General features: G+C 42.1%; 1 protein-coding gene across 12 annotated transcripts in view; it reads right to left on the bottom strand.

Annotated features, from left to right (window-relative positions):
- Positions 1–26,357, bottom strand: part of PDE10A (phosphodiesterase 10A) — a 645,525-nt gene that overhangs the window by 279,176 nt on the left and 339,992 nt on the right. The window contains exons 1-2 of one of the 12 annotated variants that reach the window (XM_089332464.1): positions 6,956–7,114; positions 5,729–5,856 (exon numbers count right to left, since the gene is read on the bottom strand). The exons of 10 other annotated variants lie outside the window; for them this stretch is intronic. In XM_089332464.1, the coding sequence (XP_089188590.1) occupies positions 5,729–5,765 (37 nt within the window). In that variant the 5' untranslated portion in view covers positions 5,766–5,856; positions 6,956–7,114. Of the gene's footprint in view, positions 1–5,728; positions 5,857–6,955; positions 7,115–26,357 lie in introns of those variants that run through there. One more of the 12 variants, XM_089332466.1, reaches the window with a different exon arrangement.

The raw sequence follows: 26,357 nt of genomic DNA, 5'->3' as shown, positions 1-26,357 counted from the left end.
ACATTTATTTTCTCACCAAAAAATTCCAAGTGTGACGCCTTATAAGTGGCAACAAACATACCATAAAATATCATGTAAATGCATTCACAATATTTTTGCTAACAAACATTATTTTTGCCAAACAATTCAGAAATAATACTAAACCATTTAAACAGACGGGAACCTGGCTTTCAGTCAAGAAAAGCAGTCATTTAAAAAAAAAAAAATCCCTCAATCCAGCTGCCTTGCAGACAAAGAGTCTTTTCCCGCTCTGGTAGAAAGTTTGGGAAGGGAGCCAAGGTGCTACTTATCAGCCCTTTGACATCAGGGGAGGACTGCGTGCGTCAGCAGGCCCCGTCCGGACCCCTGGCTCATGGCAATGGACCATGTGCTTCTTATCTTATCAGTTCACAGTGTCTGGCACTTCAGCCATTAGTGTGTGAACGCTGAAGGAAGGAAGGTGTGCATGTAACTGAGAGGGCACAGGTTAGTTATGAGCTAAGCAGGTTTTAGCAACTTACTAACAAAACAAACTGTCCAACATATTACATTAGTTATCCTGAACGTGTCGAACCCAAACTCAACCTGTGAGGTTTCTTCAAAAGAGTGCTCTAGCTATATGTAACAGCTTCTCCTCCTATTTAGCGGGTGAATGTCCAAGCTACTGCTTCGTTACATTTCATTTAGAAGGGTTTCAGAAAAAGTAAGTTGTGAGAAAATGTAGAAAATGTCCAGATGACTCTAACATTAGCTTGGGGAAAAAAGGGTATTTGGGGGTTAGCAGTAGGATTAAAACTGCAACATTAATGTCTAAACACGGGCCAGAGGCAGAGTGACCCACAGTTGACTGCAGCTCAGTCATACCACTCCAACCAGGAGTGAAGGGTTCTAAGAAACAGTTTCCTGATGAGAAAAAACACTGTCATAAAAACGACTTCACCACAAATTAATTCTTTTTAAAAACTTGTCCCTGATTAAAAAATCATTTTAAAACAAATACAGAAACACCACGCTTGCTAAGTGAAAACTAATTTTGTCAACAGTAAACAAATATCTTGGCTAATAAAGATTTTGATTTACTTGTTTCAGCTCAAACTGTATATTAAATAATGTTCTATTGGGCCGGCGCTGTGGTGTAGCGGGTAAAGCTGCTGCCTGCAGTGCCAGCATCAGTTCAAGTCCCAGCTGCTCCATTTCCAATCCAGCTCTCTGCCATGGCCTGGGAAAGCAGTAGAAGATGGCTCAAGTCCTTGGGCCCCTGCACCCATGTGGGATACCCTGAATAAGCTCCTGGCTGCTGGCTTCAGATCGGTGCAGCTCCAGCTGTTGCGGCCAATTAGGGAGTGAAACAGTGGATGGAAGACCTCTCTCTCTGCGCCTCTCCTCTCTCTGTGTAACTCTGACTTTCATATAAATAATAAAATAAATCTTTAAAATAAAAGTTAAAAAATAATGTTCTATTAAAAATGATAGTAACGTTCCAACTGAGAAAAAGTATGACAAAATTAGATTACTAAGAGCAGGAAATAATTCTAATTGATTGATGGTAATTTTTTTTGAAAAGTTAAAGATTTTAAAAAGCTATTACTGAAATTGATTTATTGTTCTACCTTGCATGTTATATTATACATGTGTACATATTATATGTCTACATGGGAAAATTTATTAAGAGCTATGTTTTAATTGGCTTATGGATAAAAGACTACTCAGAAATTTAAACTGCTAAATTAACTAAAGATACCTTTTTGGTTCATGTGACCTAAATAAATCTCTGTATCAGATGCTTTAAATTTGTTGGTACAAAGAAGCTAACAGTGTTTAAGTCATTGAGGTGTTTGTGCTTGGGTCTGCTGGTCAAAAGTTACACTTGAGTTAGACATTTAAGAAATGTGTCCAAATCATGTATTCTTTTCTTGAAATTTATGGAAGGCATTGGGCCTTTTGGTAAATATTTTCATAGTTGTTACTTAACAGTTAAAACTGCTTATTAAGTTTTCTCTTGATATTAGGTTACCAAGAGTAAGCAATCTGGGAAGCCTGACTTGTTCCCTCATTTCTTCTCTGTTCTCATCAAAGATGGGAAAACTAACTCTATTCTGAAGGAGTCTCCAGGATGTGCAATCTGATCTTTAGACCTTATAAAAGGGATGGCGAACAAATTTCTGTAATAATAGACTGTTACATATACAAGAAATTATGTAGCTTATTTCACCATGGGCACAGTAAACAAGCAAAACCTCCTTTTTAAACCACGCTATGGAAGAGAAAGTTTCACCATGACTTCAAAATCTACAGACAAGGCAATCATTATGTTTGCTCTTAAAGTGAGGTCATAGCTTTTCTCATGGGCACTGTCTACCTCACAGAAAAACCACTATCAGAACATGTCTGTAACTACAGACTTCTAGCCCAAGCCACCAAAGACTAAGGAGGGGACTGAGCACCCTCCTGGCTGGCACTGAAGGCTGCCTCTGTGGTCCACTTTAGCGAAACCAGGAGGACAAGGAGCAAGCTGGGCAGCAGGAGCAGTGCAGGACAGCTGGCAGGCTTTCCTCAGCGATCTGCAGCAAGGAGACCCAACTGCAGCCTGCCCAAATGCACCAGACTTCCGTGTGGAAGCCAGGGCTGCAGCTGCACACAGCAGCCAGCCCATGAAAAGCCCTGGCAGCTCTTCCACCCAAGATCTGCATCACTGGAAACAAAACCGTCCTGGGGGTTGAAGGGGGTTGAAGGACTCCTGGTCAGAGCTACAGATCCTGTTGGCTCTAAGCTGAAAAAAAGCCCTACACTCGGCACAGCTTCCAAAGAACCACCACTGTTGAGGGTCAGCCAAGTAGGGTCAGCAACTCTGCAGGCAGAACTGTACATTTCCTTTAGCGATGACACTGGCATTCTCTTCAAGCCAGCTGTCCTCCCAGCCCAGCTAGGTAATGGAGGTCAGCAGGGTGCTTTCCCTAAGGAGGGTCACACCTTCCTTTTTTGCCTCTTCCAGCACCCCATGTGAAGAGATAGGTAGGTCTGGCCAGGCCTTAACGCCCCCCCTTATTATCATCAAGCAACCTCCTGTCTGTTTCTATTTGCCCCTCAATGAGAAACTTCCAGGAGGCTTAGACAACACCTTTCTTAGGTCCTCTAATAATGACCATGTACTTTGTTTTAGATCTTGTGTATTTAATCTGCTTGTTAGATCCATTTTTTCCAGACTTGTAACAGACATGAAAAGGCAAATGGAAGCAGTTTCTGCAAGCTGGCACCACGTCCCCTCCAAGAGGCCACCTCCTGCTGGAACCCCATCTTGACTGCCATTCCCTACTCTCTCTACCCCTACTCAGCTTGAAGAAGCCAGGGCAGAAGTTAGGGTCCCTTCTTCTCGGGGAGGGAATATGAGGAGTCAGACGGATTAACAGGCAGTCAGGTTGGTCCCAATGGAAATTTAGGACACAAAATGCTTTCTTCCCCCAGAAGTTATCTTTATCAAGGTCAAGTGCCCACCTCACTCCCTAGGAGCTTCCATTTTTACCATGCGAATAGCAAGGGAGTGGCGATTCCATCCTTCCTAGCTCAGTTTACTGTAAAAACCAGTTACCTATCCCACCTCCTCAGCAAGTAAGATTACAGATCAGCTCTTTCAGCAGGTTTTGTTCAAGCCTTGTAACCAAATGTCAACCTGTCAAGTTCTTTTCTTCTCCAAAACTGTTCTTAAAAAACCCAGTACCACCAGCCCCTTTGAGTTTTGCCTCTCTTACAGCCCCCCTCCTGTCCACTCTGCCAGGAGGTCTCCGACATAAATAAATCTTGCCTTTAGGCCAGCGCCGCGGCTCACTAGGCTAATCCTCCACCTTGTGGCACCGGCACACCGGGTTCTAGTCCCGGTCGGGGCACCGGATTCTGTCCCGGTTGCCCCTCTTCCAGGCCAGCTCTCTGCTGTGGCCCAAGAGTGCAGTGGAGGATGGCCCAAGTACTTGGACCCTGCACCCCATGCGAGACCAGGATAAGTACCTGGCTCCTGCCATCGGATCAGCATGGTGTGCCGGCCGCGGTGTGCCGGCCGCAGTGCGCCGGCCGCAGCAGCCATTGGAGGGTGAACCAACGGCACAGGAAGACCTTTCTCTGTCTCTCTCTCACACTGTCCACTCTGCCTATCAAGAAAAAAATAAATAAATAAAAAATAAATCTTGCCTTTAAATTAAAAAAAAAAGTAATGGCATACTTATACTATGATTTACAACTATTCTAAAGTATTATACTTTACAAACTACACTGGCATTCTGTTTATAAAGCCAATAAAACAAGAGATATCTAATATTACCTTAAGCATAATATTTATTATGCCTTCAAGTTCACAATTAATTTGTACTCAGACACTCCTCTACATGGGTTGGAAATTATGCTATTGTTAACTATGAATAAACAGAAAACATGTTTTCTTCCTCCCATGACAAAACTCCATGCCTGATCATACCATGCTATCCTTATATCTCGTTCTTTCTTTCGTTACTAGTAAGTCTGATTTTTGCCCTCCATTATACTCTTTTGTCTCTGTTCATCTGGTTTCCCTGCCACATGGATTAATTCCATCTCTCTATTATAATATTATAAAGTCTGAAAACCTTTGCCAATTATTCCAATGGCACCTTAGCAAGTGCCATAGAATCCCTTTCTTATCCTCACTACTAGGTAAACCCATCCAAACAATTTTCATCACTAGTATTTCTAACTGGTTGAAAAAAAAACAGTCATAGCAATTCTTTTATTCCCCCTGGATGACAACCTATCCTGATTCCACAGCAACTAACAAAGGCCATGCCACTACCGCTGAGCACCCATATACACATCAATATCTCCTGGACATATGAGGGCTGCTTTTTTCCTGAGGGAATTCATCTCTTCAACATTCCTCTGAAACGCTACCACTTTCTATTCTCTTTCTTGATTCAGCTAGCTCCCCCTCTTAGGTCTCGATTCCTTCTCTGCCTTGCTCATTCTGTTAGTCCTCCCCATGTTTCATGTCTATAAACTCTCTAATCCCTGCTACTAGATTTCAAAAATGCTCTGATTGCCCCCAATTCTGAAACATCACCATCAACAAAAATAAAACATCTTAAAACCTGGCAAGCCCATCATACTTTCATTTTTTTCTTTTTTTGCCATAAAAGCCAAAGCAGTAAGTCCAACAAGTAATTTAATGTCCTTCACTAATTCATGCATAGCACTGCACTGAAAGCATTTGATTTTTAACATATACACCAAACTAAACTGCCCAAATTGTTAAAGAGCATTATCTAATCTGATTTTTATCTCAATCTTTATCTTCCTTGTTCTCAACAGTATCAGATATTGTTAACCAATCCCTTATTTTCTTCAAAAAAAAAAAAAAAACTCCTAAACAACATAGCAAAGAAGCAGGCAGTTTGCCAATAATCAATTTGCCTAAAGCAAATATTAAACAGGCCAACCATCCTACGAAAAACAAAATGAAAATCAGCCAACAAGAACTTTATAGAAACACTCAAAAGCTATTAAAAGTAACCATCCAGCATAAAATACCATAAACTTAACACAGCAAAACCCTGCCTATAATGCTGTGGGAGAGTTCAAAACAAATCAAACATATGATGAGGGCAAATTCTAGTGAACTGATAATTTAATGATTTTGGTAATTAAAACTTATAGCTACGAAGTACTATTTTGCTGCCTATCTGAATGTACTCTCTAAATTTCTTTCGCTGACTTAGTGTCCTCTACTCACCTGTGAAATGTTGGGATTTCCTCTCTTCTATCCTCATTCTACATTCTTTTCCTTCAAAGTCTTCTCTACCCCCATCTCTTCAACTGTAACATCTCTGTGGGTGACTTCTATATCTATACCATTAGCTTCTAAACAAAACAAAACAAACACGAGAGTCAAACATGAGAAAACCCTCTGCACCACTATCCCTCAGCCTTCACGACTCTGCTGCTCCCTCTACTGTGTTTGTGTCTAAGAGAAATTTTCTGCCACCTCCTCCTCACCTGAGACCTCCTCAATCCATCCTCTCTTCCAGTCTCCAAATTGAAATCATCCACTTCCTGCATCAACTCCTCCACAAGATGTCTACGCTGCCTTTGCTCCAAACACTGCTGACCACCATTTTGCATTCGTAGCAAAGGTCACCATCTGCCCGACTAGGCAATTCAATCACGATACTCCCATTCCCTTGCAAGCTCTTTGTTCAGCAATCACCATAAAACGTCCACTCTTCTGCAAGGTGCACACCAGGCCTGTAGTCAAAGCACCTATCTTGCCTCCATCAAAATGAAGCCAATGAGAATGGGAATGATAAAAATGGCTCCTTAGGGAGGTTCATCAGTCCTGGGGTTGCCCTGCCTCAGGGTTTCTCATTTTTGGACATGAAATGTCCTATTGCTTCAACAGTCTGAAGCCATGTTTCTTCTCCTTCCTGCCAAAAGGAACCCTGTCAAACTACCTTCCTAATTTCCAGTCTGCTGATAAATCTTTCTTCACTCTACTCGCGGGAATTTGGGGCGGGGGTGTCCTCGAGTCCAAAGTCTGTGACCCAGACACCCGTGGTGCCACGCACGCTGGCAGCGTTGACTTCCAATGTCAACACCGCGGGACTCCGCGCGCCATTCCACGCCCAGGTCAGTCAGCAACCTCTGACAGCCTCCGCACATCGGGAGGCTGGAACCACGTCCTCGTCCCCATCACAGGCCCTGCTGCCACTAACCGCGCCGGGGCAACGTCACACGCCCGGGCTCTGGGGGCACCGGGACCCGTCTCCGCAAGCGAGCCACGCAGGCTGCCCCTGAGCTGCCCGGCCCAAGATGGCTGCGGGCCGCTGCCCCTCGGCCTCCCCCACCAGGGAGGTCAGTGATGGGTCACACAGCGTGGCCTCCCGAGCACCGAGTGCGTCAAGGCCCAGCCAGGCCAAGCCCACACCCTTGAGACCGCTGTCCTCCCGCACCCCGCAGCCACCTTGCTCACAAGCCTCGGGCACCACAGGCAGCCGACTTCCACGTCGTCCAGCCCACGGTGCTACTTCCGGCGTCGTCCAGCCCACGGCGCTACTTCCGGCGTCGTCCAGCCCATGGCACTACTTCCGGCGACGTCCAGCCCATGGCACTCACTACTTCCGGCGTCGTCAAGCCCACAGCGCTACTTCCGGCGTCGTCCAGCCCTCCCCGGAAGTGCCGCTACCCGCCTCAGGCCTCCAAGAAAAGGCGCCCAGACGCAGCAGGAGGCTTCTTCCGGCCGAGGCGGGCCCAGCCCCACGCCTTGAATCCGGCCGATGGCCAGAGGACAGGCCAGAACCCAGAACTGCCCGCTGCCTGCGTCCACCGTGCTGCCCACAGCTCCTGGCTCCTGGCCTCTCCCACAGCCTTGGCCAAGGACGGCATGGTCCAGGAGCCCACCTGAGCGGGCCTGCTGGGACTGCCTGCCTCGCCTGACTGTCCACTGCCGGCCTGGCCACGCGGGCGCCCCGGACCGTTCAGCTGGTCAGATCTTTCCTCAGGGAGACGCCTTTCTCCCGCCCGCCCCCATTCCTCACCTCCCAGCAGAACCCAGAGGCCTGGTGGACTTTGGTAAATTACCTTTCGTAAGCGCTATGACCCAGTGAAACAGAAGAGAAGCAAAGTGCGTTTTCACCAAAGGACGACAATATTGCGATTTTTACAAAAATGAAAAGTATTGGATCAGTTCCTTACCATCAGAACAGTGAAAAACTCATGAGATGTGGAGGCATCTCCATGACTGGGCCCCCAACTACTTTCATTTTCTGCTGCAAGCCCCCCTTGCCTGCAGCTCTGACACTGACGTGAAAACTACATTTAGACCCCAATTCTTAACCACCGAATGTATCTACCATTTTTGGCCACCAAACAAACTTTTTCCTCTTTTGTTCTTAGGTACATAATGAATGTCACTATCTCCTACCCACTTCTGCCTTCATGCCCCAGCAGCCTAAACAAAATCATGCTTGTACTGGACCTGTTCTGGATACCAGTACTACTACTGCTGCTCCCACCTTAAGCATTCAGAAAAGTTGTCAGAGACAGACCCCAGACATCTACAACACAGCGGAATAGGTGTAGTGACTGTGCAGGAGGTCACAGGAAAAGGAGCAAAGCCCTGAACTAGGTGAGAACCAGGGTCAGGGAAGGCTCTCACAGTTGGACACCCAAAGTTGGCCTAGAAGTGCACTAACCAGCAAGATGCGGAGGACAGACAGCACTTACCCTCCCAAGGAGGCGTGAAGGATCGACCTTTCAGAAGTTCAGGAATTATAGAGGATAAAGGGAAGGTAGAACAGTGGAAGATGCAGCTCTCACAGTAAGCACTTTTAGGATATTGCATGTTATGCTAAGGATTTAGACTTTTATCTGCAAACAACTGAAAGTACACAGGATTTCACCTCAGAAAAGATACACATCACTCTTATAAATCTCTATAAACATTCATATTTTAAAATTACTTGTATTCTCATAAAAGGAATTGATTGAGGCGAAGTCTTGCTCATTAGTCCACTACTGCAGATACTGTGGCACAGCAGGTAAAGCTGCTGCCTGTGACGTCAGCATCACATACATGCTTCTGATTCAGCTCCCTGCTTGTGTTCCTGGGAAAAAAGAAAATGGCCCAAGTACTTGGGGTCCTGCCACCCAAATGGGAGATCTGGTTGAAGCTCCTGGCTCCTGGCTTCGGCGTGGCCCAGCCCCAGCCAATAAGACCATTTGCGGAGTGAATTAGCAGCTGGAAGATTCTCGCTCGCTCGCTCTCTCTCTCTCTCTCTCTTTCTCCCTCACTCCCCTATCTCTGTAATTCTGCCTTTCAAATAAATAAACAATCTTTAAAAAGAAACAAAGAACAAAAGAACAACAGGGAAATAAAAGAATAATTAAGTGGTAGACTGACAAGACTGGATACCAGTAAGATGCCCGGGATTAAGGACAATAAGATTAAGGAACCCCCAAATCATCCTTGCCTCCTTTCTCTCATACTTCCCATCTAAACCATTAGGCAGTCCTGTTGTCTCAAACTTCACAACAGCATCCCAAATCTGACCAGTTGTCACCATCACAACAGTCCATACTGTGATCCAAGCCATCAGCATCTTGCATCTGGATATTTCAATGGCCACCTAGCTGGCTAACCTGCACTTACTGATAGCCGTGCCTCAACATACCACCCTGTCAAAACCTAACTTAGATCATGCTGCCTTTCTCCTAAGCTCACACAAGTAACAGTCGGAGTCATCATGATGGTTTGTGAAGCCCTTCATGCCTTGCCCCTATGACCTCCTGGACCTCCATGAACAAATCAGGCTTCCACTCTGGGACTTTGAGCTGCCTCATTTTTGTTCAGACATCTACATGGGTAAATCCTTCACCTTCTTCAAATTATTGTTCAAAATACTACCCCCAATGAGAATTATACAACAAGATTTAGTATTGCTGTTTCCCAACCCCCACTGACTCAGCTCCTGATCCTCATTCTGTTCTACTTAAACATGTTTCCCATGTCATTCTAATGTTCTGACATTCTACATAATTTATTTAGCTTTTTATCTTCTACTAGAATGTGCGAACTACAAGGCTAGAAATCTTTTGTTCACCTAGAATAGGTGCTTAATAATAAATATTTAAATCAATGAATGTTTGAACAAATAAACCCAGCACTGGGTGTCAAGAGATAAGCATGGGAAGAAATCAGTTATGACTTCTGCTGAAAATCTCAGAGCTGAATCTAAATGAGAAGAAACTAAAAAGCATGTAAGTGGTTTGGGAATTTCCAGACAGGGATCACAGCATGAGAAGACTGGATTCAAAGGAAGAAACAGGGCATGCGTGGAACTACAAATAGCCTGGTGTTTCTGAACTTAAATAAGAGGCAGAGAGGTAGAAATGAGGTTGGTACTTACCAACTAGCCAAGGTTCTAGATTATAGAATGCCTGGTATCCTAGCTCAAGTAAGTCTGTTGTGAGTTTATGAAAACAAAGTCTCTAATATTATGGAGGATGATTAATTTTAGGGAAAAAATAATGTCTACACAGGCCAGTGGAGATACATTTCAGAGACATAACCAGCAGGACTTACTGATTAAATGTGGTAGGGCAGCAGTGACTGAGACTAGAGGTGAGTACCAGCTTTCATGCTTGCATAGCTCTGTGTGTGGCATAACTAATAAAAGATGGTAAATTCAATTTGGGACATGTCAAGTGAAATAATTTTTGGCATATTCAGTAATAAAAACAGGTGATAAAATAAACGTGAATTTTCTCTTTAGATTCATATGGTGGCACCATGGAGAGAATTTGAGGTAAGAAACCTGTTAACTGTTTTTTTGTTTTTTGTTTTTTGTTTTTCTGACAGGCAGAGTTAGACAGTGAGAGAGAGAGAGACAGAGAGAAAGGTCTTCCTTTGCCGTTGGTTCACCCTGCAAATGGCCACTACGGAAGGAGCCAGGTGCTTCCTCCTGGTCTCCCATGCGGGTGCAGGGCCCAAGGACCTGGGCCATCCTCCACTGCACTCCCGGGCCACAGCAGAGAGCTGGACTGGAAGAAGAACAACCAGGACAGAATCCAGCGTCCCAACCAGGACTAGAACCCGGGGTGCTGGTGCTGCAGGCGGAAGATTAGCCAAGTGAGCCGCGGCACTGGCTCCTGTTAACTGTTTTAACAATAACCTGCCACAATACCCTACCAAGGAAAAAAAAATAAAAATATCCCATTAACAACCTAAATCTTCCCAACTAAGAAGTATAGTTTGGAACACATAATACTAATTAGGACACTACTACACTTTGTTGAGCATAGTGCTACAGACTAAATGTTTATGTCCCTCCAACATTAATATATTGAAGACCTAATCCCCAAGTGTCCGAGGACTTGGAGGATGGGGTAATGATCTCATGAAGGTGGAATCTTCATGTTGGCATTAGTGTAAGTTTCTGTCTCATCTGTATGAAGATACAGTGAGAAGCCAGCCATTGGCAAAGGAGGCAGAGGGCCTTCACCCGAAACTGCATCTGCTGGCACCTTCATCTTGCTTCCCAGCCTCCAAAGCTGAGAGAAAGAAATGCTTGTTAAGTCATCCAGCCTATGCTATTGTTTGAAGCTGCCCAAACTGACTAAGACAAATAGGAAGACACATGTTGCTTAAAACCCGTGATAAACAGGAAAACAAAAATAATTTAGCACGTATCAGAGACTGAATTTTCTTTGATTATTCTTATGAACACAACTGCTAAATCTACATGGACAAGGGACTAATTTATTCTGTTTGGTACAAAGGGTTTGAATAGCCCTAAACTTATCTCATATTTAAAGCAAACACTGAGTAGAAGTCTAAGAACATGGGTTCTGGTTCTAGGTATTCCATTTACTTGATACAAAATCTTACACTAATATCACACTTAGTGACTACTCCTACTTCTCCATCCAATTGTGCCCTTATTTGTACATTCAGTAACTTTTCTGCATGCCAACAATATGCGAGGTACTAAAAGAAATCTAAGAATGACAAAAATACAATCTTTGCCTTTTACTCAAGCAGAGAAACGGTAAGAACAGATAAAGATAAGTAACACTAGCTATGCCTGAGCCACCTATGTCCCAGAGCTTTTGTTAAGCTTAAATAAACAAACTGTGCAAGCAGGCGACAGACATAGCAGTTAAGATGTTAGCTGGGATGCCAACATCCCATTTATTTTTGAATCGCAGCTTCTCTTTCAGTCCAGCTTCCTGCTAATGCACACATGGAGAGGCAACAGGTGGTGGATTATTGGGTCTTTGGTCTTTGTAATCTTTGTGGGAGATCCAGAATAAGTCCTTGACTCCTGGCTTCAGCCTGGGCCAGCACCCCAGCTGATTCAAGCATTTTGGGAGAATGATTGAGAAGTCAGAAGATCTCTGTGTTTATATCTCTTTCTTTCAAATGAAATGAAAATAAATACATAAGAAAAATAAATTGTTAAAATGTTTTCAAAAATAAAATAAAGCTATTCACAGAAGTAAAGTGCCAATACTTTAAGGCACATATTGACCATAACATTTCTCCATGTGGGCAGTGTGGTCATTATGTTACTTAATAATGAACTTAATAAAGCATCTAGAAATACAGTGCCACGCAATAAGAAATCAGTGAGTGAGGGCCAGCAGGGTGGCATAGCAAGTTAAGCCACACCAGCAATGCTGGCATCCCATTTGGGTGCCAGTTTGTGTCCCAGCTACTCCACTTTCAATCCAGTTCCCTGCTCATGTGCCTGGGAAAGCAGCAGCAGATCTCCAAGTACACGGACCCTTGCCACCCAATGAGAAACCCAGATGAAGGTCCAGGCTCCTGGCTTCAGCCTGGCTCAGCTCTGGCTCTAGCAGACATTTGGGAAGTGGTGAACCAGTAGATGAAAGACATCTTTATCTGTTTCTCCCTATCACTCCACCTCTCAAATACATGAAGTAAATTTTACATTTAAAAAAAGCCAGTGAATTGCAAGACAGTGTTAACTTATAGTTAATGTAACATTAAAAGATACCAAAAATGGAAAAAATAAAAACTGTATGAGGCTTAAGTATGCAGAAGCATATGTTTTAAATTATAAACATATGATTTCTATGTCAGTAACAAGTTAACTAAAAGAATGTATTTCAAATTAACTGTATTTTTCTAAAATGCAATAAAAGCACAACTTTTTAAAAACTAATGGCATTTAAATGGAAAATTGCTTAGAAAGAATAATGAGTACAAAAGCTGAACAAGAGAAAAAAGTCACCATCTACCAAAAGAAACAATGTGAATTCATGAGTCATTGGAACAGACCTGAAAAACAAACAAACAAAAAAATCTGTATTTTGGGTATTTTTACTAATTTGTTTTTAATAAGAACTTTGATATCAAACTTTCTCTAATTTAGTTGTCCTTTTTAAATTTGCATACACTGAACAATTAAAACAACTGAAAAATATATCGGGAGTAGTCTCGATCCCACCACATTTTCCCCACCACACACAGACAGCTGTCTCCCTGTGTGTCTTACCAATGTTTCTCCATGTGGCGAATAACTGGTTGAACCTTCATAAATACAAATACATCAAATGGATCTACCTCCAAAAACTAGAGCTTTTCTGAGCCAACTGCTTGTGTTACCATTGTTCCATATCTATTGAGTACTTACTATATGTCAGGCACTATTCTAATCACTTTACATTTACCAAATCACTTAATCTTCAAAATCATCCTATGATAAAGTGTTAGCATTATCCTCATTTTACAGGAGAAAAGAAGAGTAAGAAGTTACGTAACTGTCCAGAGTTTACCCAGCAAATAAGTACTTAGGCTACATTTCAAATCAAATTAGTGTTCCTTCAGATTCCATACATTTTAGCACCTATCCTCTCTAATATCTCTCAAGCCTCACTGCCTCTCATTTATAAGTAAAAGAGTCAGATGCTATGTAGGTCAAAAAACGACTTCTCAAAAGATATCTACATCAAGTTTGTGGGACTTGTGAATATCACCTTACATGGCAAAATATGAGATTAAAGATCTTGAGAGGAGGAGTTCCCTTTACAGTATCCAAGTGGGCTCTAACTGTAAGCACTGCCATGGTATTCCACCAAGCATTCCTCTGATCAAGGAACTTAACCATGAATGAGCTGTGGCCATGGACCCATGATCATGGAACTCACTAGTCAAACCCTGTTGCCCTAACATGAAGTGGCTGGATGATAAAGTAGAACAGCTGTGCAGACTCAGTCGCAGCAAGGTAGGGCAGCCCGTAGGGCAGGGCAGTGTCCTCTGTGACTGCTTATGAGGCCCTAAGCCACCATCCAGATGGGAATGGCATCACTCACTATTACACCTGGTGTTCTCCTGCTGAAATCTTTACTACCTGTCCCAGAAACTGATGCCTTCTGGTCCTGGAAAGAGTTCTTAATTTCAAAGAAGGAAAGTTTGCACTGAAAGACACACAACTCCACCAAACTGGAGTGAGGACTGTCCCTCAGGCCCTTTGCAGTCCTGATGCCTCTGAACCAACAGGCAGAGAAAGTGGCTACTGTGCTCACTGTGGTGGGCAATCCTGAATGCCAACAGGAAACCTGGCTGCCACTCAGAGGTCCAGCTCCAGGCCCCAACCCACTGCGTGATATTTCAAGTCCAACTGAAGGCAGCTACAAAGCTCTGCCTGGCAGCCCTCATGGGACACCACCCTCCCCACTAACCCCAGACCAGACTTGGAGCACTGTCATTTTCTGGAAGGGGTTGCCCCAACTGGGTCAGCCATCCTCCCACACAAAGCTTCATCCTTAGACCAGGTGCCACCACTCAGTGACCTTCATACTCATGCTCAGTATTTTTCCACGGAAAGCCCTTCCTGCAGCTAACAAACCCATCAAGAGGCAGAAGCCCTTTGTTGGGACTCCTCATTGGTGAAGTAATTCCCCACCTGAGCGGATTTACCTAAGTCGCTCCTAGAACCATTCTGCAGGGGAGAATGGAATACTAACAAGCCAGCACCATTTGGTGTCTCTTGCTTTCGCTGTCCCAGCAAGTGAATAAAGGCTTAATCACTGGTCTGACCCTTGTGCTGTCACCTGTGTCCCTGGGTGCTTGTCAACACACAATGGAGGGAAGGAAGAGCACATCCAAAGTGCCAATAATCCCTTAAGGCATCTCAGTACTATCATGGCTGTGATGAAAGTGAATGGAAATTAGTTCTTCTTTAAAAGTCTGGTCGAATTCAACAGTGAAGCCATCCAGTCCAGGGCTTTTCTTTGTTGGGAGGGTCTTCATTACTGATTCAATCTCCAGCTTGGTTATTAGTCTATTTAGTTTTTCTGTGTCTTCATGACTCAATTTTGGTAGATTGTATGTGTCTAGAAGTCTATACATTTCTTCTAGATTTTCCAATTGGTAGACGTATAGCTGTTTGTAGTAATTCCTAATGATTCTATTTCTGTGGTATCAGTCATTACAACTCCTTTCTCATCTCTGATTTTATTGATTTGGGTCTTCTCCCTTTTTTGGATTAGTTGGACCAGTGGTATATCAATTTTGTCTATTTTTTCAAAAAAACAGCTCTTCATTTCACTTATCTTTTGTATTGTTTCTTGGTTTCCATTTTGTTTATTTCTTCTCTAATCATTTCTTTCTTCTTACTAATTTTGGGTTTAGTTTGTTGTTGTTTTTCTAGGTCCTTGAGATATACTGATAGACCATTTATTTGATGTCATTCTAATTTCTTGATGTGGGCACTAACTGCTATAAACTTCCCTCTTAACACTGCTTTGGCTGTATCCCATAAGTTTTGATATGTTGTGTTGTCATCTTCATTAGTTTCCAGGAATTTTCTGGTTTCCATTTTGATTTCTTCTATGACCCACTGTTCATTCAGGAGTGTGTTGCTTGGTCTCCTCTGTGTTTCCATATTTTCTAAAGCTGTTCATTTCTAGCTTCATTCCATTGTGGTCAGACAAGATACATGGAATAATTCTACCAAACTTTTAAAGAATAACTAATTCCAATTTTCTAAAAACATTCAAGGCAATTGAAGGGAGGGAATCCTTCCAAACTCCCTCCATGGGGCTGGTATCACCTTAATTCCAAAACCAGAAAAAGACACAAAAAAGAAAGAGAACTACAGACCAATATCCCTATAACATAGATGAAAAATTCTCATAAATTCTTAACAAACTACTAGCTAATCAAATCAACAACACATCAGAAAGATCATTCACCTGGATCAAGTAGGATTTTTCCCTGGTATGCGGGAAGTTCAAAATACACAAAACAATAAATGTGATACATTAACAAACTGAATAAAAACCATATGATTACCTCAACAAATTCAGATAAAGCATTTGATAACAATATTCTTTCATTAAAAAAAAAAAAACTTTAGCAAATTAGATATAGACCAAACATTCCTCAACCCAATCAAGACAATTTGTGACAAATCCATTCACACCTGATTCTCCTGAAGAACCACTCTTTAGGGGAAAATGGAACACGAACAAGTCAGCACCATTTGGTGAGAGCATCATACTGAATAGGGAAAAGCTGGAAGCATTTCCACTGAGATCCAGAACCAGACAAGGATGCCCACTTTCACCACTGCTATCCAATATAGTTCTGGAAGTTTTAACTAGAGCCATTAAGCAAGAAAAAGAAATCAAAGGGATACAATCTGGAAAGGAGAAAGTCAAATTATTCCTGTTTGCAGATGACATCATTCCATATATAGGGGTACCAAAAGACTCCACTAAGTGGCCGGTGCCACAGCTCACTAGGCTAATCCTCCACCTGTGGCACTGGCACTCCAGGTTCTAGTCCCAGTTGGGGCACCAGTTCTGGCCCGGTTGCTCCTCTTCCAGTCCAGCTCTCTGCTGTGGCCCACGAAGGCAGTGGAGGATGGCCCAAGTGCTTGGGCCCTGCACTCGCATGGGAGACCAGTAGGAAGCGCCTGGCTCCTGGCTTTGGATCAGCACTGCACACCAGCCATAGCGGCCATTTGGGGGTGAACCAATGGAAGGAAGACTTTACTCTCTGTCTCTCTCTCTCTCTCTCTCTCTCTCTCACTGTCTAACTCTGCCTGTCAAAAAAAAAAAAGACTCCACTAAGATTACTGGAACTGATAGGAGCCTGGTACAGTTGCAGGATATAAAATCAACACACAAAAATTAATAGCCCTTGTATGCACAGACAAGCTACAGCTGAGAAAGAACTTGTAAGATCAGTTCTTATTCACAATAGCTAGCAAAAAAAAACCTTAAATACTTTGGAATAAATTTAGCCTATGATGTGAAAGATCTCTACAATGAAAATTACAAAACATTAAAGAAATAGAAGATACAATAAAAAGGAAGAATCTTCCATGTTTGTATACTAAAAGATTTAATATAATCAAAATGCCCATACTACTGAAAGTGTGACCCCAATCAAAATATCAAGGACATTCTTCTCAGATCTTGAAAAAATTATGCTAAAATTCATATGGAAACACAAGAAACCTGAATAGCTAAAACAATCTTAAGCAACAAAAATAAAACTGGAGACATCACAGTGTCAGACTTCAAGACATACCACAGGGCAGTTATAATCAAAACAGCCTGCCTCTGGCACAAAAATAGACATGTAGACAAATAAAACAGAATAGAAACCCCAGAAATTAAACCAACTGATCTTTGACAAATTAGATGAAATCAATCCCTGGAGAAAGAACAGTCTCTTCAACAGTGCTGGGAAAACTGGATTTACACATGCAGGATGAAGCAAGACCCCTACCTTATACCTTATACAAAAATCAACTCAAAATGGACCGGGGATCTAAATCTGTGACCTGATACCATCAAATTACTAGAGGAAAGCATTGGGGAAACTCTGCCAAGACGGTGGCACAGGCAAAGACTTCTTGGGGAAGACCTCAGAAGCACAGGCAATAAAGACGAAAATACACAAATGGGGTTACATCAAGCCAAGAAGCTTCTGTACTGCAAATGAAACACTGAGCAAAGAGAAGAGGCAAATGACAGAATAGGAAAAAATATTTTCATACTATATAACTGATAAAGGGTTAATATCCAGGATTTATAAAGATCTCAAGAAATTCAACAACAGAACAAGCCAATTAAGAAATGGGCAAAGAACGTGGACAGGCAACTTTCAAAGGATGAAATAAAATGGCCAACAAACGCTTTAAAAAGTGCTCAGGATCATTAGCCATAAGGGAAATGCAAATAAAAACCACAATGAGGTATCACCTCAACCCAGTTACGGTGGCTATCAATCAAAATTTTTTAAAAATATGCTGGCAAGAATATGGGGAAAAGGTACCCTAATAGGTGGAAATATAAACTAGTACAGCTATTATGGAAGACAGTATGGAGATTCCTCAGAGATATGAAAATAGATCTACCATATGATTCCTAGAAATTTACCATAATGAAGTAAAATCAGCAAATGAAAGAGTTATCTCTACTCCCATGTTTATTGTGGGTAAATTCACAATAGCCAAGATATGGAATCAACACAAATGTCTGTCAACTGATGAGTGGATAAAGAAAATGTGAAGTTCGGCACTGTGACGTAGCAGGGAAAGCCACTGCCTGCAGTGCCAATATTGCATATGGGCAGTGTACTGAGTCCCAGCTTTTCCACTTCCAATCCAGTTCTCTGCTATGGCCTGGGAAAGTTCTTGGGCTCCTGCACCCATGTGGGAGGCCCAGAGGAAGTTCCTGACTCCTGGCTTTGGATCAGGTCATTGCGGCCACTTGGGGAATGAACCACCTCTCTCTACCTCTGCCTCTCTGTAACACAGCCTTGCAAATAAATCAAAGAATGAAAGAATGAATGAATGAATGAATGAAAGAAAGAAAAAAGGAAGAAAAAAAGAAAGAAAATGTGATCTGTATATACTATGAAATACTATTCAGCTGTATAAAAGAAATGAAATCCTGTCTTTTGCAACAAAATGAATGCAACTGGAACCCATTATGTTTAGTGAAATAAGCCAGTCAGAAAAGTACAAATATCATATGTGTTCTCTGATATGTAGCAGTTAATATAGAATACCAGGAACGAAGTGATCATTTTGGGATATGATTGTCATTTTTAGCCCTTGTTTACACTACTGTGGAACTAAGGTCTTCCTATTTTTTTACTTGTTAAATGTTATGATTACTGGCAGATTAAGCCTGTGAATATAGAGTAGATCACAATTGTATCCTAGCAAAACCTCTCTTCAGAGGGGAGGGAGGGAGAGAGAAACGGGGGGGGGGGAGGTAGCAGGGGGGTGAAGGAAGTGTGGTTTCTTCTTGAAACTATACCTATGGAATGTATAAAATCTGTTGTCTATATTAATTAATTTTTAAAAAAATATTTCATTGACTCATACATTCCCAATATAAATAAAACCTGCTAACAGAACTCCGTTAAAAAAAAAAAAAAGTAGTACAGTGAATGAGAAAATAACCCAGTTCTGGCAGGACTGGTAATGACGCAGGCCCTCAGAGTAATAAAGGTGTAGAATACTGTACAAGCAAAGGACTGTGGCCAGCTGAGGTGCTCTAGAACAAAAGTAAGAACAGAAGGCAGCTAAGACCAGGCAGCCAGCTGCAGAAATGAGGACTGTGACTGTGATGTGTATTCACTTACATTTTTAAGCACATATTTTTGTTTTCTTCTGTATCTTACCCCCTTATCATCTAACATATGATATATTAATGATACTTAACTTTACAGTATTTATGTTACAGGACATCAAGAATCTTTGCATTCTTGTTTGGGGAAAGGGTTAGGATAGCTGCATCATGCTATATGGAAGTCTAACCTTGTTGTCTTTATTTGGATATTAAATAAGATCTAACAAGATGTGTATTAGCGCCAGATTTGTAAGATATGAGCTCTGAGTTTCAGCTTCATGTGTGAAGTTCACTAGCCTAATATCCTCCAATCAAACACTAATCAAAGAGTTGCTCTGAAGCAACTTTTTTTTACAGAGGTTTTATAGAGGTGATTAGCAACTACACTTATCTGACAAACTAAAGGAGATCATCCTTGATAATCCAGACGGGCCCTCAGGACCTCGATGTGATCACATGCATCCTAAGGCAGGAATGCGAGGACGGAGGCAGACGTTGGAGAGAGGCAGCCACAGCTAAGGGAGGCTTGGACGCACCAGCAGCTGCAGGAGGCGAGGAGGAGCCTGCAGACTGAGCAAAGCCTGTCCCTGGGTTTCAGATTTCTGTTCTCCAGAACTATGAGAGGACAAACTCAAGTTTGGTGGAATGTGTTACAGCTGCCCTAGGAGACTCCCATAGTTAGTAATAAAGCAGAGAATAGGAGTCAGGTAGCATCAAGGAGAAGGACCAAGATGGTCCACGCTTCCATTAAGCCACTGCATACATAAACCCAGTCTTTAAAATGGAGTCCTTATTCAAACATGCAAAGACAAGACGTCTTCCCTCCCCTACCTCCTCATACACGAATTCCAGAACGCTTCAATACTTCCTCTCCTGTGTTCCCATTTCCTCAGGGCTCTGATCCCGTTTGGAAAATAACCACATCTCAGAAGCCAACCGCCACTCTGCCTAAAAACGCCTAAAAAACGGAAATCAAAGCACTAATAAAAAATGTCTAATGATGCCCAGAAGGGCAAATGACATTCTAAATGTCTGAAACTGAACTGTAATAATAATGTTCTGCAGTGTACGACGTTGCAGCTTGCCAAAGAACCTACCTGCGGGGAAGGTGGGGAAGCCCCCTAAGTATGTGATTCTCATAAGTGACTTCTCACAAGAATGCTGGCGGTGTCAAAAGCCGAAATACCACCTCATTTACTGGATTTGAAACGACAAAAAGTCCCATCTAGAATGTGATCATCCATGTTATCTACGGCAGTCTTCCTTCCATCTCATCAGTGTTTACCAGCAATAAAGGTGCTAAGCTCATGGCCAAAGAGAATCGTGGAAGCCTTATCTTAAAATCTGAGTGTGGACAATCAGCCTACAAGCAAGTTTGAGGCATCAGCCTTCTGGAGTCCGTCCCTTGCATGTGATGTGTGCCTCTTCAGGGTCAGCAGGCTGGGAGGTCAGCGCTACACTGGGATCATCGAGGGAGCTCAATTCTCAAACGGCAGAGCTGGGGGACTGGGAGAGGAGAGCAGACACACAGACAGCTCTGGAGGGTGGGAGTTTTTGCCCTGTTTGCTCTCTCCATGTCTCCTGTGTGTGAAACAAAACAGCCACTCAATAAACACTTATTATGGACTGGTCAGCACATGCAAGAGGAGGGAGAAGAGGAAAATGGAATGAACGAGGGGAAGAGCACAGACTTTTAGAAAAGTGGGGAAAAAGCAGTTAGAACAGTTCAAGGAGAAAGCTACATACCAAAACCCAGTTCTCAAAGTTACATTTGACTGTTATATTTCTTATCCTTAGGAGCAATTCAAGGAAAACAAAATGAATCAATTCCATAGGCTCTCAGATATTAAATTAGGATAAATGATTATATTGCTACAGACTTTTAGCATTTATTCCTTAAGAAGATAAGGGAATTTCTCGTGCAATCTACTATTTTGTTTTATTAGCACTAGTAGGACTTAGAGAAGATGTAATCATTGCACAATGCATCAAGTAAAACTGGGACTTAGCGGATTCCAGACCCACCCACAGTGATTCAGGGCTGGCTGTGAGGGACGCTCCACTCTACAGCCTTGCAAGGAAGATGACTGCTCAGGGCAAAGGTGGGGGAGAGAGGGGATATTTTCCCAGAGCACCTGACAGCAGACACAGAAAAGATTCAAACTCTGAATTTCTGACTTGCCTGACTGCTACGACAGAAAACATAAGTATAAGGCCTTTGGGAAAGAACTGTTAGGAAAAAAAATACAAGGTACAATTTTTACATGTATTCCAGGAAAGAGAAACAATCATTTTTGGCCTTTTAAAATTCTAGCTGCAAACTACAGAGGTTAAATGAGGTTAAACACTTCATAAAGGTCTCTGTACACAGAAAACACCCAGGGAACATTGCTGACATATGAATGTCGAGGTCAGGCGGGACTCAAAGACCCAGCAATCAAACCCAGATCCTTTCTTTATGTTTTGTTTTTGCTGCCATTCCTTATCAAACTAAATGACTCAGTTATACTGTGACCATTATCAAATCATCTTTTTATAATGATATTTATATTTTTCTTATCAACAACCAGAAGAACATCTCAAAGTAAATGCCGCTGTAAAGACAGATACCTTTAACCATATCTTCACCTCTCCAACTAAGTTATCCTTTTTATCATTGATACAGGGAAGGTACCCTCCTCCTCCACCTTCAAGTTAGAGATACGTGTTACAGGAGTATTAACTGTTAGAAAATTGAACATCTTGAGAGCATGCAAGTGTTATGGAGTCAGGGAAATCAAGTCGGCCCCATGACTTTACTGGATCCTCTCCTCAGATACATTCCAAGATGAGTAAGCCAGGCTACATTTAAACTGCATGTAACATACACGTTCCCATATGTTATAAGGGCTCTAGGAAAAAGGATCGCACATACCACTATATATAGACACTCCATCTAAGTATATATATTATACAGGTATAAATATACAAAACATCATTAAAGGCACATATATTATATAAAAGGTCTATAATATATGTACATATAATGTATATTATGTACAACGTATGTATAATATATAAAATTCTTACATAAGTAAGACTCTCTGACAATCCGGTTTTTCTTCACTCCTGTCTTCTAAGAAAAATATCATGTTCATGTTGCCAGTCATAATTCCATGAAAAATACAAGAAACATGAAAAATTCTAAATATGCTCTAATATTCACTTAAGCGATTCAGACAGCAAGTCAACAACCCCTGGTAATAATACAAACCCATATATTGAAATACACACAATCTCACACGTGGTATCTTTCCCAGAGGCTGAACAGTATATGTGAGTAAAATACACCCAATGAAGAGTCCAGCATCGGATGCCTGCAGAACAGGCTGCAGGTTCCGCTAGTTCTGCACCTGCTGTGTCCTTCCTTGGGCCAGCACCTCAGTGAAGCCTTCCCTAACTGAACAAATGATGCCGTAGCGCAGGGGAGAAGGAACGGTACAAGGTGCCCTGCAGCGGCAGAGGTGCACTCACTGGATGAGCTGTTCACAGACCTGTTTGTTCCAAGAGCCGCCTTTTATGCTAAGATGATGTCTTACCACTCTCAGGATGGCAAACCGTTTTTTTGAATAAAATGATAATGTTAACATTATAGCCAGCAAAATAAAAGTGGTGAACCTAGGTCACTCTTCTATTTTAAGAAAAATAATCTTATTGGTTCATGAAATTCACACACCTGTGAACTACTGATATAACAAAGCAGACATGTTCTAAGATCCGACACATGGACTTGACTCTCAACTCTGCCACTTACTAACATAACCTCTCTCTGAATAATCTCATCTCCACTAGAGAGGCTTTCTGAGTGTTAAATGAGATGATTTAGGTAAAGGTCCTACAACAACCCTAATACACAATACTCAGAAAGTATCTGAAACAAGCAGTCACAAAAAATGTAGCCCTTTAAACATCTTTAGTCATAAAACAAAAATCTATTATCCAGTAAGATCATTAAGAAGGCAGTTCCTTTCAAATCAGCTATGGCCACAGAACTAACACATTTAATACAAGTGAACATACTGCCAACATATAAAACTCATTTACACATTTTTCTAAAATACTGCCATAGTTCATCAAGTTCATCAATTGCAAACATTAAATATCATAAGCCATTATATAGCTTCCAATTCCATTTATTGGACAAACACAGGAAAAAGTTTAATTGGGTAAAATGATCTGAGTAACAGTGAATGTCAGTTCCATAGGGTCTCCGTGCTTGGTTCTGTGTCGCCTACAGCACTCAGCACACATGACCTCCACATGCTGGAGGGATGGATAATATTCAGTGCCCTTGTTTTTCATCATTCTCTTAAAGATTCTATTACTTTACAATTTAAAACTTGTTCAAATTTAGAAAAGTGTTTTCTCTATGATTTCATTTTTAGCTTTAAGTAAGGACAATCAAAACAAATAAAATGAACACAACTTTTTTTTAACTTTTCAAAATCAAGTTAGTATTTCTCAGGCTGGTTTGTGAGTCCTTGAGTGTTCATTTCCTTCACATATTTTAACTAATTAGGAATACATTTAAGCCCCCAGACACATACCAGTGCCTGGAACAAAGAATGTTTATTTTGGGATGGAAAGAAGGAAGGAAAGTTGGTTGAATGGGTAGATGGGAAAAAGTATAAATTGAAAAAGAAGTCACAGACTGGAGTTTTCTGTGTGCCTAGGCCAAAGAACATGTTTCAGAGTAAATAACAAACAAGAAGGCAAGGGAATAGGTTTTCAACAAGTCTGACTATCCCGGTACATAAAACAATGTAAGCTACATTTAAAATTCTACTTTGCAGTATACAACTAATTTCAAGAAAATATGAAAAGTTAAATACAAGAAAATACTACAGAAAGTAAACTATAAAGTTTAAATAGGTATACCACGCTATTTCAGTTTGTATGACGAACCAGAATAAAAGTATAAAAGACATTAGATTCTTTGGAAAGTTACTTGAAGAATTTGGAATTTCAGTTGTATTGGGGTAAATTATTAGATTATTGGTGAATATGTTTTCACAGATATTTATACAAACTAGAAGAAATTCAGAAAGAGAATACAGAGGCAGATACTACTGATTTACAGGAAAGAAGTCATAATGAACTAGCATATAAACTCATTTAGTCTTCTCAAGAATTTTGTAAAATAAGAATTATTTTCCTCCGCACTTTACAGTAAGGAAAACTGCAGAGAGAAGTCAAACAGTCGTCACACAGCTAGTCTGTGGCAGAGCTGGACTTGAAACACAGATTCTGCATCCAGAGCCACACGTGGAGCCAACTGCACCATCACGCACGCCCATAGCACAGCACATGCTTTGCATTTCCACCCAACAGCCACTCCGGGGCGGCTCCCTGTTCTCTTCATGTAATGCATAAATTCACAATCTGACAACAACAAAAAATGACTTCAGGGCCGGCACCACAGCTCACTAGGCTAATCCTCCGCCTTGTGGCGCCGGCACACCGGGTTCTAGTCCTGGTCGGGGCACCGGATTCTGTCCTGGTTGCCCCTCTTCCAGGCCAGCTCTCTGCTGTGGCCAGGGAGTGCAGTGGAGGATGGCCCAGGTGCTTGGGCCCTGCACCCCATGGGAGACCAGGAGAAGTACCTGGCTCCTGCCATTGGATCAGCGCAGTGTGCCGGCCGCAGCACGCCAGCCATGGCAGCCATTGGAGGGTGAACCAACGGCAAAGGAAGACCTTTCTCTCTGTCTCTCTCTCTCACTGTCCACTCTGCCTGTCAAAAAATTTATAAAAAATGACTTCAGAAACATCGTTTTACACAAAGCAGTTTACACATTTAACCCAATGCCAGTCACCACCAGTCACACCTCTGTATAGTTACTCGCCCTCAGTTAACAAAGTAGTTCAAACAAATTAGGAAATGCGATGGTCACTTCACCCTGATGCTTTTCTCACTGTTACCACATCGGTACAGAAACAGCGAAGCAAGGCGAGGCATTTTCAGGGACAAGAAGGGGAGGAGCAGAAGGTGGCCTGAACTGGGAGACTGAGGGATGGAGCCCAAGAGATTGAAAGCACGCTGGGAAGAGGGTGGAGTTCCAACCCTCCTGTCTGTCAGGTCCTAAGGCCAGCCCAGAGAAAGTTTCTCTCACAGCCAGAAAAATGGCTGAAAGGATCCAAGCATTTTTCCCTGACAAGTATTTTCAGGGAGCCTTTGTTTGTTATTCTTTGAAGGCAGAACCTGGAATGAGGTTTAAGTTTTGCACTTGAAGTAACCTGCTGAGGCTGCGGCAGGTGTCAGCATAGAAACCGTGCATTGTTCTCATCTTCCCTGCTCCACTACTGTAAGTGAACCTGTTAGTCCCAGCTTGTCGTGGCTGGGAAGCCCAGGTTTTCCGTGACAAGAACCACAGCTGTATGGAACAGGTCGCCAGAGACTTGCAGCACCACAAGCATTACTCATCTGGTCCTGCCCTGCTCTGCAATCTTGGCCAAAAGGCAATGTCAGATTCACCTCCCACTCGGGACGCACGAGAAGGGGAGCTGAAACCTTCAATGACGTGGAAAAACAGCTTTTCAGAACTGCTGCCTATATTCAGCAGATACAAACTAGGAACGTGTGCCACCTACAGTCATTACCATCTGTGGGTTCAATGCTGCTTACTACGGTAAAGCAACTTTAAAATCCACAGACTGATCCATTCATTCACCAAAGACTTTTACATAAAGTTCATGTGAATGCATATCCTTAAAAAATTATGCATCAATTTCAAAAAATTCAACTTAAGATTCCATTATTCCACAAAGTTTTCAAAGTACTTGGGTATCTTCTTCACAAAAAGATCAAATATCTATTTTAAAGTACAAATACACACAAAAAAACTATATTAGTAGATAAAAACCAATCCCTACAGCATAATCAGTTTTAACTGAACACCTCACATATATATGATCAACCTACAGTTCAGAAAATCCTAATTAAGAGAGCTGATCACGTGAATCAGTACTCCAGTATGCACAAAGCAGCACAAACACAGGTTCATAAACTTTAAAAATAAACCATAAATAAATAAGGCATATACTTAACTATTACATAACCAAAATCTAGACTAACATTAAGACATCATGTGAGACACATTTCAATTTCTTCAAAGCCTCATTTGAGGCCGGCGCTGTGGCATAGCGGATAAAGCCGCAGCCTGCAGTGCCGGCATCCCACATGGGCGCCAGTTCAAGTCCAAGCT

Source organism: Oryctolagus cuniculus, chromosome 5, assembly GCF_051225735.1.
Source record: "Oryctolagus cuniculus isolate XC-2025 breed Fujian yellow rabbit chromosome 5, ASM5122573v1, whole genome shotgun sequence".
Lineage (NCBI taxonomy): Eukaryota > Metazoa > Chordata > Mammalia > Lagomorpha > Leporidae > Oryctolagus > Oryctolagus cuniculus.
This window is presented reverse-complemented; position numbering and strand designations above follow the sequence as displayed.